Below are 14,561 nucleotides of genomic sequence, written 5' to 3'. Positions count from 1 at the left end.
GAGCCCATGTGAGAATCCAGTAAGAAAATGTCGAGGGAAATCACAGCGTGTTAATGACGTTTCTAACCCGCAACGACCCAACAACGGTTTCTGGTGAAAAGTGCAGACGCCAGTGTCAATGTGCTAAACACCGGATTCCCACAGAGGAATTGATACGTCATGTCCTGCCTCCCGACTGCTCTGCTGTGTGTTACGAACATTTCCCTGTTGTTGTGAGAAGGTCTGGCCCGCATTATTTGTCTTTCTGCCAAATATCAGCGAGTCTTTGTTGAAATTTGACCCGCAACATTTGCTTCGTATTCGCAAATGTGCGACTTAGCCCGAAGTCTGCACCTGACAAATATTTCAACTATTGGTTGATCTGACGGTTATGTTCTCGATTATCCATCCAAATCCAAAGCTCACATCTAATCTTGTTTTCTCTAAACCCCCAAAGATCATTAGTGTAATATCACGTATGAGAAAGAAAACATCAACCCTTCATCTTTAAGAAGGTGGAAGCTGCAGATGTTTTTGATATTTTTGCTTAAGATTTGCTAGTAATCAACTATTTTGATGATCGAAATATCACTGCAGCTCTGATCCCTCTGCGCTTATATGTGCTGGTGGTCCCATATTACATTTCTGAGAGCTGCTGCTGATAAGTAAACTCAAAGCCCTCAAGTATTATTCATTCCATGCCACGCTTAGACAGTCTGAGCCTTTTCATCTCGGTCCAAGTGTTATCTTATTCACTGAAGTAAGCGAAACAGATATTCTGCCTTAACTTTGGATCAAACTGGGAAATGAGTCATGAGACGCTGCATAATTGCAACCACTCGGTTGACAACATTCGCCGCTAATAGAGGAGACAGATGGTAAGTGAACATCCATTCTAGTCCCACCAGAGACAACCGAGGAGTGAAAGTGTCAAATCGGGCTTACAGCAAGAAAAAAAAAAAAAGTACACGTAGATCCACCCGGAAACGGGACTTTTCATGTTCACAACTTCTTTGTGCCTGACTAAATGTGATATCAAATTCAGCGCAGTCAGCCCCGGTGCAGCAGAGGGCCGTCATATTTCATAGCCTCTAATGATTTCACTTCCTCTTGAACTGACAGCCAGGACTGATCACTGTAGCAAGACGGAGATACGCAAAATACAGATTAGGGAGTGTGTTGAAAGAAATTCCCCCATGGAGTGGAGTCTTAACTCAAGGTTAAGGTGAGGTCTTCACACGGTCACAGCAATAAAGCAAGTGTAAATCAAAAGAGAAACTAAGAACACGTTTATGATCCTGATGAAAAGCATAAAGAGACTCTGCCAGCGTTACCTCTTTGTGTCTAATGGGAAGATAAAGGCACAGATGGCTTAACACTCCAGTTTGCAAACTAAAAAAATGTGTGATGTGAAATTTTTGTCCACACACACACACACACACACACACACTTCCATAGCTGCAGTGAAGCCTTCCTGATTCATTCATCTCTTTTAATTACCTGTTTGTGATCTAATCCCTCACATGTCTCAGTCCATTCCTCTTAATGATCTGCTCTATTCAGCTCTCGACACATCCTGCTCACATGGGTTTGTTCATTTATTTTGCTTGTTCTTGCCTCCTTCAAGCATTGTACTCAGCGGCGGTGCGTTTGCCTCATTTCTTGTGAAGCATTAGTGCGTTAGCACTGTGAAATGTCAACGCAAATCTCCACATAATCAAAGCTTTTATATTTTTTATCCCCGACATGTGTAAGACGAGAATGTGTCACATTGTTAGACAGACTTGAAAAAGCCAGCAGTGTGAATTTTACCAATAGAGTCCTGATTTTATGTTCCACAGGGGCTACATTATGCATGTGTGTGTGTGTGTGTGTGTGTGTGTGTGTGTGTGTGTGTGTGTGTGTGTGTGTGTGTGTGTCTAAGAAAAAGAGATCCACACAGGACCAAGCCATTTCAGCCTATTAACAATATATATCCAAAAAAACAGCAGAGCACAGATGACAGAGAATCAGTGATTTTGGAAACATCATTATGAATGAATATTAAAATCTCCCCGACATGTGGCAGATTTTTTCATTTGAAAAGATTCATTTATCCAATTACTGTGAAAATGAACTGAAAATTAAGTCAGAGTCTATTCAATTTAGGGTAAAATTGTATCAATGGCATCATTTCCATTCCTCTGCTCTAAAAAATCCCATCATCAGCATGTTGCAATCCATCTTTTTTTGCTCAAAACAAAAACACATAAAAATATATATATTCTTAATTTAGACGTTTGAGCCTGAAACCATCTAACAAGTAAATATCATCTGGGAAGCTTTTTGCGAGCACAAATAGGTCTTCTCCAAATAAACAACCCAAAAGACCAGAGGCAGCTCAGCACATCAGGAGGAGGGAAAACATCCAGCATCTTTCAGAGGGAATCTGACCGTCTCCCCCACAGTCAGCGGCAGCTCAGGATATTATTATTAATATCATGAGAATAATCTTTTCTGTTAAAAAAATCAACAAGGCCAACTTTTAAACGGGAGCCACTGAGTATGAAGCAATGCGACCTCACAGCGGTGTGGTGCCGCCTCAGGTATTTGCTCTCTGGCTGGTGGACTCGGTAGAGATCCACGCTCCCACAAATATTGACTCGAAAGCCCCAGAGGTGTTGGGCGGAAACTGGGAACTCACTGATTTCTGACTTTGGATCACAATGTCAAACAAATGTGCAGGAGCGATAAGAGCAGGAACCACACAGTGCGCAGCAGGGGGTCGTTGTTTAGGGAGAACTGGAGCTGTTTACGCCCAAGAGAACACCCAGGACCAGTCTGATTTAATCCCCGTGGTGTTTTAAGCTGGAGTCTGGCACAGGGAAAACTTCAAAAGTCAGTTTTTAATGTTATCAAATCATTTTGCTTTGATCTCCTAATGGGAGGAGTGACACAGTCCCGAGTAGTAAGTCGTGGGAACCCGCAGCAGCAACGTGAGCGCAAAGTTCAAAACACCTTCGCCAGACTCGCTCCGCTTTCTCCTCTAACCGGAGTTTCACTTGCGTGCGAGGAACTTCCCGGCTCCCTTGAGCAAGTGGACGCGAGCCCGAGTCTTACCTGTTGGCCCCTCGATGCCATCGGCGTAGATCTGGACAGTCAAAATCAACAGGAAGGCGCAGGTGTGCATGGTGCAGCTGTTGTAGTCCACTTTACATGTTTCATCCAGTCCGCGAGGTCCGGGGAGCGAGGCGGAGCTGGGAGAGTGTTTTCCTCACTGAGAGACTTTCAGGGTGTCGGAGGGAGACGAGGCTCAGCGGCTCCTGAACACTGACGTCAGGGTAAACAGTTCAGGGGGAGAGAGCTTCTCTTCTTCGTCTCAAACCCACTTTCCACCCCTGCCTCTACTCAGCGGCGCCCACACAGTATGAGCCGGGCGCCTCCAAGTGGCCGAACCCCGCCATGACACCGGGGTACTCAACCCTCAGCCAAGCAAAACCCTCTTTTATTTAATTTTCATTCATTTGTATTTATTTCGAACATGCAAATAAAAAAAAGAGAGAAATTAAATAAACAATTGCAAAACAAAAATTATTAAAAATAATTTTATTTACAAACAGTGACGAGGAAAGACTAAATCAAACAGGGGTTTAATCTACATATTGGAAAAGGATTGAAAAGAAGTTAAAACTGATTTAATCTCACCCATTCTCCTTAATTAATTATTAACTTAAACTTAACCAGCTTCCTTTAAATCTATAAATATGTTGTTTACTGTGCTATATATTGTATATTACGCACACAAATATATGTAATCATAAATACAAAATAAATAATAAAAAATAAGACTTTAATATATATATATATTCAAACTCAAACACCCACATACCTCAAATCAAATTGTTATGTATATTTTTTACTCTGTGTATTTCTGTGCACACGCCTTAGCAACTGTATTTTATGTATCTATTTTCAAGAAATCGTATAAAGGAGGGACTGTTTAAAGTATTTTAAGTGGTCAAGAGAGATTCCCCAAGTGTTTATAAGTAAGTGCTATCGTAGTAATATACATCTAAAAGAGTAAAACTCACAATATTAAATAATAAATAAGTGCTAAAGTTAATAAATGAATATGCACAGCAATTCACACAGTGTTAGTGTGTGTCCACTCAGTTATTCATATCTTTGTGAGGTCCGGGAGGAGTTTTACACCCTGAGAGTGAGGACAGTTTTGTAGCCGGCGTGTACTTCTTTAAAGCAACACTGTCACTTAGCTGCAGCGCCCCCTGCAGTCACACGAAGGGATTCATTCTACTCAGCTCTGTCTGAGCGAATAAGTGGTCTTCATCTAAAGAGAAAAACAAAGTCTATCAATCTTATGACCAGAGCTGTGACTGCGGAGTCCCACTTACTGAAGTAAAACACAACTGAACAGTGGATATTGCTCATGATTATTGGATTCCTGAACCAGAGAAGCTGCTGCTGTTTAAAAGTTCCCTGGCCGAGTAATGGAGATAAATGTTGTTATTTTTTTTAAGAGTTCTAAGTCTTTTTAAATGATCCAAAGTTCAGCATTACTCTTGGACTTGCTGGGACTGATTCTGTCAATTTAAGAAGCGACCATCAGTCAGCTACACACTTCTCACAGGAAATCGTACCAGCTAATCAGAGAACAGGCATTCAGGGTGAGGAGTGAGAATAACAGCGGCACAAATCTCCAAAGTAGGAATACCATCAAACTCATTTTGAAGCTGCAATTGTGTGGTTTAAAAAAATGTCATGGTGTTGCTTCAAATTGCTTTTTGAGGTTCAAAAATATATTTTTAGATGAGATCATGAGGATTTGGTGTAGATTATATAGGGTGAGGTTTGGGGATGGGACTTGACGGAACTTTTGATGATTAAAGGTCTAGACTTGGGAATGCAACACTTGTTTTTTTCAAGGTTAGAAATAGCATTTGGCAAGAGGTGGGATTAGGTGTGTGTGTGTGTAGTAAACATGGTTAAGTGTTACAAAAACAGGCATCTGTGTGTGGTGGTGTGTATTTGTAGAGACAGAGACAAGGTGCTAATCTGTTTTTTTTGTTGCAATTTCCTCCATTTAGATCTAATGACGAGTGTAGTTCATCTTCACTTCCCTAACAGCAGTTACCACACAGGTACGAATTATCCATCCGTCAACGAAGGCTACAGCTTGAGAAATTACTCATTATTCTAGCCACTGACTCGCCTCTGCACTGCGGACGTGTCTGTGTTTCAAAATTTACATTTGCAATAACAGTGACGACAATAAACCCAAGTTTTTACCTAATATCAGCAATAAAAAGTATATTTAATCCAGGTATCTACAAAATATTATGAAAAAACAATGGCTTTTCCGCCTTAAACCTTTGAATGATATCTGCGTTACCTATTTGTGTAATTGGTTGCCGTCCATCATTGTGTGTAAACTAAATTAGGATTCCATATGAATGTATTTTTCTACCCAGAAATCCCTTTTGAAGTCAGTATGACTTGTGAATTCATATGTCACATATAAAGACTTGAAAAGCCAGTGTCACTTAAACATGTACAGGAAAATTTGCCTTGCAGTTTCTCTGACATGTCATAGTGTATGTGTAGAATCATCAGGGTGGTGTATTTAATTATAAATCACTGGTCACATGCTGCAAGGTGTCCTGTCGTATCCGATTACAGCTTTCCATCGCATTTGTGATCCACATTGGAAATTAAACATCTTCCCCAAGTGCTGATGCTGCAGCCAATATCTCTGCGTGCAAGCAAGACGGGGCTGAAACATGGGGGGGGTGACACGTTTAGTTGTGGCTCCAGGACTCCTGATTGGATCAAGACATCATTATGAAGGCTATTCATCATTCATTTTCCTGTTGTGGGTGAGCATTAAAGATAAATTAAAAGCCGGCCAAACGGATGCACATAAGGCTTCCAACGTGAATGCACAACTCAGTCTCAAATTATGTTAGCCCGGAATGACAGATGAACGATGGATTGCTCGGCAAATGACTTCATTTAACCAGGGGAGCGCAGCATATGTCGAGCTAACACCTGCAATTACACCTGCTTGATGCATGGCAGCCATTTTTTTGGACCCTGGTATTCAAGGCCCAGAGTAGCAATTTTTTTGTGCTTGGGAGTATTTTGGCCTGAATCTGTTCAACCGCAAGATAGTTTAATTTGCAGTAAAGGCAACAGGATGCTGCAAAACACTGTAGAGCAGGACAGGCGTCAGCAGGGATACTGACAGCTGCACTGTGATGAAAGTCATTTTATCAAGCACTTTATCGGCTGTCACTCATAAACCCTCGCCAACAATGCTCAGGCAGTGTTGTGTGTGAATTTATAATAACACGTCATTACAGCTCTGAAGGAAATAGTCAAAGGCCGGCTATTAAACCATCACTATCACACGTGCAGCATGGGGCTCAAGAAGTAAATAAAGGGTGAATCGCAGTGGACAAAACTGTTTTCATCTTTTAAATTAAACTTTTAGAGTGGTCAAACACATCAGGCAGTGATATGATAACATTTCAATTGGTTGATAGAGAAAAATCGTTGTTTTACATCAGTAAATGTCCAGTGTAAGGGTAATATATCATGACCTTGAGTGTCAAAAAAAGGCACCATTAAATAAGATGTATTATATATATATTTCTGTGTAACTGGCTCTCAGGTCAGAAGTCTGCTGAACCTGCGGAAACATGAGACATGAGGAAAGGAGACGTTCAACCAGCATTTTACAATCCTTACCAAGAGCCTTACAGAGAAATAACTACAGAGCTGAGATACTCTTGACACACAAACTTAAACATCACTTCTGTTAAAATATGATATGTAAATGTTTTTTATTTAAAAAGTGCTCATTATTTTTACACGGTCACAGTTTCATATATTTTTATCCTTTGTCAGTTTTCTATAGTAAAGGGAATAAAAATTATTTACTATGACTCTGTATTTCTGGCAGGTTAGTACACGGTACCCTGGATAAAGCAACAGCACACGCCAACAGTCACAATACTTATTTAATCTACTGTATAGTCTTCACTGTCTCAGATTAAGAATAACGTATTCTTCAGGCAGTGCTGCATAGATGTTAGGCAGGTCTTATGCATCATTACATGAGCCATAATACAAGCCAGGGTGTGAAATATTTCACAAAATACAATTATTAAAAAATTCAAAACACAAGTGAAGTAAGCGCTGAATGTTAATTTACAAATTTTACTTGAAGTTAGTTTTAAATTTATTTGTCACAGCAATCTTAAAGATTTGCCGACAATGTTTTATCGCCATTAACCAAAGGTATAATCAAATCATATATTTACAGATTTTAAAATCATTGGACTGAAATTTTAATAAAAGAACATTGATTTCTGTTACAAAAACCCTGTTTTCGAATCAATTAGATGAGAGAGGAGGGCTGCAACAGACAATTATTATCACTATCAATTTTCATTATAAATTGATTAACTTTTTGTGTTTAGAAAAAAAATCCAAGTCATAAAAAAATATTTGCCATTTTCCATAACATATAAAGTGACATATTGTAAAACACTGCATTTAGAGCTGCAAAAAGTAAATTTATCTTTTATCCAATGAATCTCCTCAACCCATTTGTTGAAATGTTAGAAAAGCAGACACTCAGACTGGTGTGCTTAAATGTGCAATTTAAAAAACTTGATGCAACAGATCTCTGCCTGCAACACAACTGAAGTATCCACATAAAATAATGAAAAGAAAAAACAACACCGTTTACAAAGTAAGATTGTTTTCTATCTTTTATCCTTTCAGTCTTCTGGTCTCCAGCATGTTCCCTCCTCTCGGAGTTCTTTAGCATCCTTTTGGAATCATCTCCCTCTCGCTTACTTACTTTTATGTTTCTTTGAGGACTTCCTTTCGATAATCACCTTTTCGATCTCGTGCAAACTCTCCGTCTCCTCTTCCTCTTGACTTCTGAGGTGAAGGTCTTCTCGAGACATCCCAGTTCTTAGTCCTGGCTCTTTGAAGATCCCTGAGGCGTCCTGTTTCTCCATGCCCTCTTGTCCCCGCTGGTGAACCTTCTTCTGGCTCCTCATCTCACCAAGCTGATGGTCCCTATCGCTGTCCATCCTGCCAGTTTTGGTGTGGAGGTGCAGGCCAGTGGAGGCAGAGAAATGGGTGAAGAGGTGAGCAGAAGATGCGGCGGATAAACCCAGAACAGAGAGAGGCTGGATCACTGTTTTCACAGGGGACAGGACATTCTGGGTTTGGCAGTTGTTGTGGCGCTGACGTCGGAGGAGTTTCAAGGATGTGCTTTTATCTGAAACCTGCCTCCTCTTTTCCTCCAAAATCCCATCCAACACTGAGAAAAACAACATAATATCAGCCAACAGAAACCACTGGGACATCCCTGTACGTGGTCTAGAGTATTGTATGTGGTCTTCAACAGCTTTCTCACCACTGTCGTGGATTCTACTCTCCTCGCCGTGGCTGCGCCTCAGGTCCAGAGCCTGTTTCACTGAGTCGAGAAGCCCAAACATCTCGCACAAGGAATTAAGTACGACGGCATCTGAAAAAAGAAAATAATCCAATGTTAGCTGCTACTATTCTTTATTCATTTGTCTTCCACAAATAATAATAAGAATTGATTATATTTATATAGCATATTTGACAATTCTTAAAGATACTTCACGTAGATTAAAAACAAGGAGAGCAAATAAAAATAACGTAAGATATAAAATACACATCATTAAGCACACACTTAAGGCTCCTCTGAAATAGTGTAGGATCACTTCACAAAAAATCTAAGCTAAATCTAGCGAATGAGGTCTATTCGAAGTCTTGTTGCAAAAGTGGATTGCATTTGTGTAACTTGACTGACAGTTTAGTGGACGTGTTAGACACTGTCTTTTCTCATGACGGTTGGAATGCTATTTTGGTGACGTCCTCTCTTACACATGACATCTATTGCCCTTCTGTCTGTCATGGGAGAGGGATCCTTAAACTGCGACTCTCTCTGAGGTTTCTACATTTTTTCCTTGGTTAAAATAATATTTTTGGGGGGTAGTTTTTCTTAACAATTGTTGAGGGTTGTTAAGCCCTATCGATTCAAATTGGGGATTTGTGAATGTCACATTTTTTTCACAGCTCAGTTGTTAGATGGGTCCCGCTGCATTATCTCACCTGTCTCCTGCAGGTTGGCCCTCTCACTGCGAACCTCCACTCCTTTAAGAGTCGTTAATAATTCAGTCTGGAGACTGGACAGGACCTCCCCCATCAACCCTGAGTCTGCCACACCCTTCCACAGGCTCAACACTCCATCTAGAGAAGGTCAAGGAGGATTGTTATTATTATTAACACATACATTTGGTTTTCTTTTTACTTAAAAATGAGAAAGAGTCACTGAGAATTAAAAGGAAACAGTGTAGGCACAGTGTCGAGGTGAAGTTTAGCAGCGACAGAGACTGGACACAATAGAGAGGATAGGAGAAGCAAAAAAAAAAACATTAGAAATATGGGATAAATGAGATAGAGTGGAGAGGAGGCAAGGAGAGATTGAGATTTGAAGAGTCAAAAGATGGAAAAAGAGAGTAATAAAATGAAGAGGGAAACTCGGGAGGAGGTGTCAGGGATGGAGAAACAATAAAAAAAGATAGACAGAGATAAAAGAAATGGGAGCAGCGCAGCACTCGCAGAGTGGATGTTTAGTGGGTAATAGCTAGAGAGAAAAGAGTAGCAAAGATGGAAAATGAGTAAGAAAAGCTGTGTTCAAAGAGGAGAGAAAGGAGGATGGAGCAGATTGGACTGAAAATGAAAAATTACTGGGGAGATCAACAAAACGGAGAGGGAAAAAATTATATTAGAGTGATAAAATGTCAGAAATACTTTATATCTTATCTTGCAAGAAATGCATCCACTTTCATGTTTGGTTAAATGTCTGTCAAGATAAATGCAATGTGCTAGAGGAAAATATTCCAAATCCCATTTGCAGCTGTCTGAAGCGAAATTCATTTATTTCTCCGCGTGGGGAATGTACATTAATGGGAAGCACACAGCACATTTCTGTAGATAGACGAGCATAGTTATTGCCTGAGTTTACTCCGAGTTGGCAATTTGTTTAAAGCCCCGTGACAAGCAATGCCTCTTTTTACGATGAGGAGCTGATCAGACACAAAAGATCACTCGAGGCTCTTTGCCTCCTGTGGTCCAGCTGGAACAAAGCACAATCAGGTCACCTTTAAAAGCCCTTAAATCAAAGCCTAGGTCCGTACTGGAGAAAGCCACTCTTTGAAATGTCAGACGCTGTCGATAGTAATATAAAGGGACATGACTCCTTGGCAGCTTTTTTCAGGCCAGTACGCAGGAACATTGCACAACTGCCGATTCAGAGTTTCAGTGGTCTGTCTATCAGAGGTGTCAAACAGCAACGATATAAAGGGGCGGGACACGAGATAAGGCCTCCAGGGAGATACTTTTTATTTTTAAAGTTTTTATTATTCTTATGGTTTATTCATTAAGTGTTAGTCCTTCAAAGTTTGAGGATGAATATGTTGTTTCTTTTCCTCATTAGTTCCCATTTTTATCCACAAAGATTAAGTTGCGTAACAGAGTAGGAGCTATTGCCTTTAAAGACCGTGGCTCAAAGTTAATGAACTGAACCTGTACCTCTTGGAATAATAAAGAGGAATCTTATAAACTTTCCAAATTTCCCTCCAGGATACTGCCTTCGGTCAGCAGACAGATTGTTTATACCAGAAGTAAATACAAATTCCATTAGTCCAGAGATTACAGTGTAAACATATCCCCTGATTGACACTGCCAATACAAAACTGCAGTATACCACTAAGTGAAAACACAAAACTGCAGTACAATACTGTGTAAAACCCAAACTGCAGTATACCACTATGTGCCAATTCAAAACTGCAGTATACTATATGTGAAAACTGGTGCTGTCAAACGATTAAAATATTTAATCGCAATTAATCGCATTTATGTCATAGTTAACTCGCAATTAATCGCAAATTTGTATCTATTCTAAATGTCCCTTCATTTATTTTTTTTCCCATAATTTTACTTTCGTTTTAATGCTCTTATCAACATGGAAAAGCTGATTGGCTTGCTTCATGCAAATGTTTTATTTTATTGAAAAACAACATTGCCAAACAGGACGGTACAAAATAAAATTATAAAGTGCACATTTCAGGTAAACAACAGTGCAGTTAAACCATGGCTTAATATTTTATTTTTTTCAAGTTTGCTCTGAACATAGCAGTCAGGCCTCTTATTTCAGAAACAATGAACCGTGACAGTTAGGTTACCAATAAAAGGTAATACTACTACTTCTTTGCTTTCAGCTAGCTACTCAAACAGACAAGCAACAAAATAACAAACAAACAAAATACACAGGCAAGTGTCAGCCTACTTTTAAATAAATTAAACACAGAACTTTGTAGGGCTATTTGAGTCCTCCCCATATTTGTGGAAAATGTATGAAATAAGAAGTACCCTATTTTTAAATAAATAAAAACATATAGCTGCAGCCTAATAGTGTAAGGGACTGGGTTTATGTTTATGTTTGGTTTTGACGTATGTTCAGTAAAACACTGTGTTGAAGGAGCGTTCTGATATCCTGAGGGTCAGTGAAGGGGTCAGGGTGGGACATGTGACTGTTTGGACCAATAGGATGGGGTTGTTTGGGGATCGGGATCAGTGAGGAAGTGAAGTGTTGTTGATGTGTTCGAGTGACTGAGTAAGAGAGAGAAGTGCACATGTTCGTGTAGAGGAAATACAAGTTACTAAACCACAAAGAAGTTCCGTGTCCTGTGTAAGCGGGGACGCTTCAATAGCTCAAAAATATATATTTTAGTTGCCGAAATATTAAAACAAAAAGCGAGAGCAGGTCAGACTGGAGGAGAACACAGATACTGAAGCTGCAGCTGCAGCTCTGCTTTAACTCGCGTTAAAAAACTTGACGGCGTTAAAATGGGTTTCGTTAACGCCGTTAATAACGCGTTTAACTGACAGCACTAGTGAAAACACAAAACTGCAGTACAACACTATGTGTAAATCGTTTTTAAACATGAGATATACCCATGTGACATCTCCTATAAAAGGCACAAAGCAGCTCTGCAGGTGAGTTGCTTCCCGCTGTGCCAGATATGCTGCGAGCACAGGCTGTCAGTAAATAAGTGAGCTTCCAATTCATTGTTTCCTAACAAATGAATGTGCACAAATATTTGCTTTTGGAAGATAATTATTGGTATCACATGTTCCGAAATGATTCTGTCTTAATAGTTAATATATTTCTTCATCACCGAGTCCATTTCTGGTTCTCTTCATAGCCACTAATTCTACATCCTTTCCCGATGCTTACAAGTAACACTATCTTATATCATTTCTAATATTTACCAGTTGTGTCGGCCCTCTTTCTCTTGGTTGCATGTCCGTTGGCGGTGGCAGGGTTTACAGGTCGGGCTGGACCAGGGCTCCACTCTGCTGCTGCACCAAATCTATCCCCCAAAGTCTCCTCTACCTCTGCGGAATCATGCACAATCTCTGAAATGAGGGGAAAAAGCAGCAGGAATATATGATAATAGCAGAGCATAAATATCACATTTTATCAGCGAATGTGAGTAGACAGAGTCGGCAGAGGGAACTGAAAAATGTCTTTCCTAGACTTTTTTTTTGTGCACCGTTGGCTGCATCATTAAAAGTATCTGCATGCACTTAATGATGAATGTTTTTACTTCAATGTTCAGCTTATTCCCTCATTAACTATTTGCCTTGAAGTCTTGAAATTACTGCTTGATATCCCTCTATTTTCATTGCTGCAAATAAATGATATCCAGGTGGCTTCAATAGTTTTAGTTTGCTGTCTCTGCAGCACAAGCATATGTTAGGGAAATAAATTAAATGCCAGCTGAAATCTACCTGTCAGCGGAGGCCCCTGTCCTCCAGGGGGGTCAAGAGACAGACTTGGGCTCGGCTGCACCAAGGTCCCCGGAGGAAGCCTTGTGCTGTTGATCAGCACATCAAACTTAGTGCTGCGGCAGGTGTTGCTGCACACCGAGTCGTGCTGGTAGAAATCTATCTGGCCAGAGTCCATCATTTTCCTGCGTGGGGAGGAGAAGCAGGGTTTTTTTTTTTTAATGCACAGTGGCCGAGGAGTGCTGAAGCACGGACTGAATTAATTGAAGAATCCCAATAGTTTCCTAGAGGGGTTGTTTGACACAAAGCACATTAATCTGATCCCGGGAAGAATACAGATGAAAAAGGCAGATATTGCTTATTGAGCCGTTGTATTGACTCACAGCAACATCAAGAACAAGTGCAAACACGATAAAGGGGTGAGGAGTGTCACCCAGCAGCCTGCTTGCATGCTATTTGATCCTGCTATGATGATACTGCTGCTTACTGACTACCTCTGGAATGTTGTGGCAAAGCTCGGCACAGACAGACTCGACAGGGGTGCAATTAAATGCGTTGACTGCATTAGAGAGAGGTGTATTAAGTCTGACGCTTTAGAGCCAAGAGTTCAGAGTAGGATTTCCTTCAAGGTCACTCAGATTTACATGCATCTCCCCAGCACCTGTGAGGACAGAAAATGTATATATTTGAAACATTTTAATTTTTCTACCTCAGCATCACCCCTCCAAGTCTGATGGCCCTCTTCCAGTCCTTCAGAGTTGCTTTCCCTGCCAGATGTACGAACTGCTTAGGACTGATGAGCTGGTCATTGAACTGTAAGAGAAGAATAGTTTGTTAATAAAAGATATTAGAAGAATTGACAAGACAAGACAAGATGTGAAAATAACCATGTGTGTCGACCAGAGGCTGTATATAAAGATAGACGACATGACAGCTCCCCAAAAGTGAAGCCAAAGTCTGTTGATCGCCACCTGATGGCTGGCTGCAGTATAGGTCATAAACCCCACTTCCTCCAGGTTAGTGGATGGAATGGTTTCGATTATTTTAGGCAGTTCTATCAATGATCTATGTTCAAGTGTAAATATTTCTGCAAAGTTTGCTTTTATTTAATATTTTGATGCAATAAAAACAAAGTGAAATGTCATGATTGAAATCGGAGACTGACTCCTGATTGGCCGAGCACGTGTATCGACAGGACCTTGCTCCCGCAGCTCCATCCTATATTGTAGCTTCATTCCTGGACAGTTGAATTAGGCGGAGACTTGTTATCCATCTTTACGTACAGGTGTCAACTGATAACGTTTCAACCATATTCAGCGTTAATAAAATAATGACTCGCCAAACACGAGGACTCACTTTGACACATCTGACATTGATTCCTGGACACACAAACTTCTTGAACAGCAAAACCGCTCTGCTGTCGCCGCAGGTGATGGGGTAGCCATACTCGATTTCATCTCCTTCTGCTTTACAGTCATCTAAACATTACAGAACAAACATATAATTATTAACATCTAGCAGTCCAATAACAATAATACATCACCAGATACTTAAGATAATATTAATGAATGTGACACTATGATAACAATATAAGGATTTGTATAACAATAATTTGTGTTTGTCTCAAAAACAAGTGCACATAATATATTACCTGTGCTATTGAGTTATTAATTTAAAAG

At 40.2% G+C, this 14,561-nt stretch overlaps 2 protein-coding genes across 2 annotated transcripts in view; both read right to left on the bottom strand.

The window, feature by feature from the left end:
* The window catches only part of ptprub (protein tyrosine phosphatase receptor type Ub), a 165,003-nt gene extending 161,738 nt beyond the window's left edge, over positions 1-3,265 (bottom strand). Inside the window, exon 1 of the mRNA XM_061081460.1 lies at positions 3,079-3,265. Coding sequence (XP_060937443.1) covers positions 3,079-3,148 — 70 coding nt within the window. The 5' untranslated portion in view covers positions 3,149-3,265. The remainder of the gene's footprint in view (positions 1-3,078) is intronic.
* A 4,573-nt stretch (positions 3,266-7,838) lies between these two features.
* Positions 7,839-14,561, bottom strand: part of LOC133014789 (glucocorticoid modulatory element-binding protein 1-like) — a 7,282-nt gene continuing 559 nt past the window's right edge. Inside the window, exons 3-9 of the mRNA XM_061082054.1 lie at positions 14,239-14,360; positions 13,592-13,695; positions 12,886-13,067; positions 12,364-12,510; positions 9,139-9,276; positions 8,414-8,524; positions 7,839-8,317 (exon numbers count right to left, since the gene is read on the bottom strand). Of these exons, the coding sequence (XP_060938037.1) occupies positions 7,839-8,317; positions 8,414-8,524; positions 9,139-9,276; positions 12,364-12,510; positions 12,886-13,067; positions 13,592-13,695; positions 14,239-14,360 (1,283 nt within the window). The remainder of the gene's footprint in view (positions 8,318-8,413; positions 8,525-9,138; positions 9,277-12,363; positions 12,511-12,885; positions 13,068-13,591; positions 13,696-14,238; positions 14,361-14,561) is intronic.

The sequence above is a fragment of the Limanda limanda genome, chromosome 11 (genome assembly GCF_963576545.1).
Source record: "Limanda limanda chromosome 11, fLimLim1.1, whole genome shotgun sequence".
Taxonomy (NCBI): domain Eukaryota; kingdom Metazoa; phylum Chordata; class Actinopteri; order Pleuronectiformes; family Pleuronectidae; genus Limanda; species Limanda limanda.
This window is presented reverse-complemented; position numbering and strand designations above follow the sequence as displayed.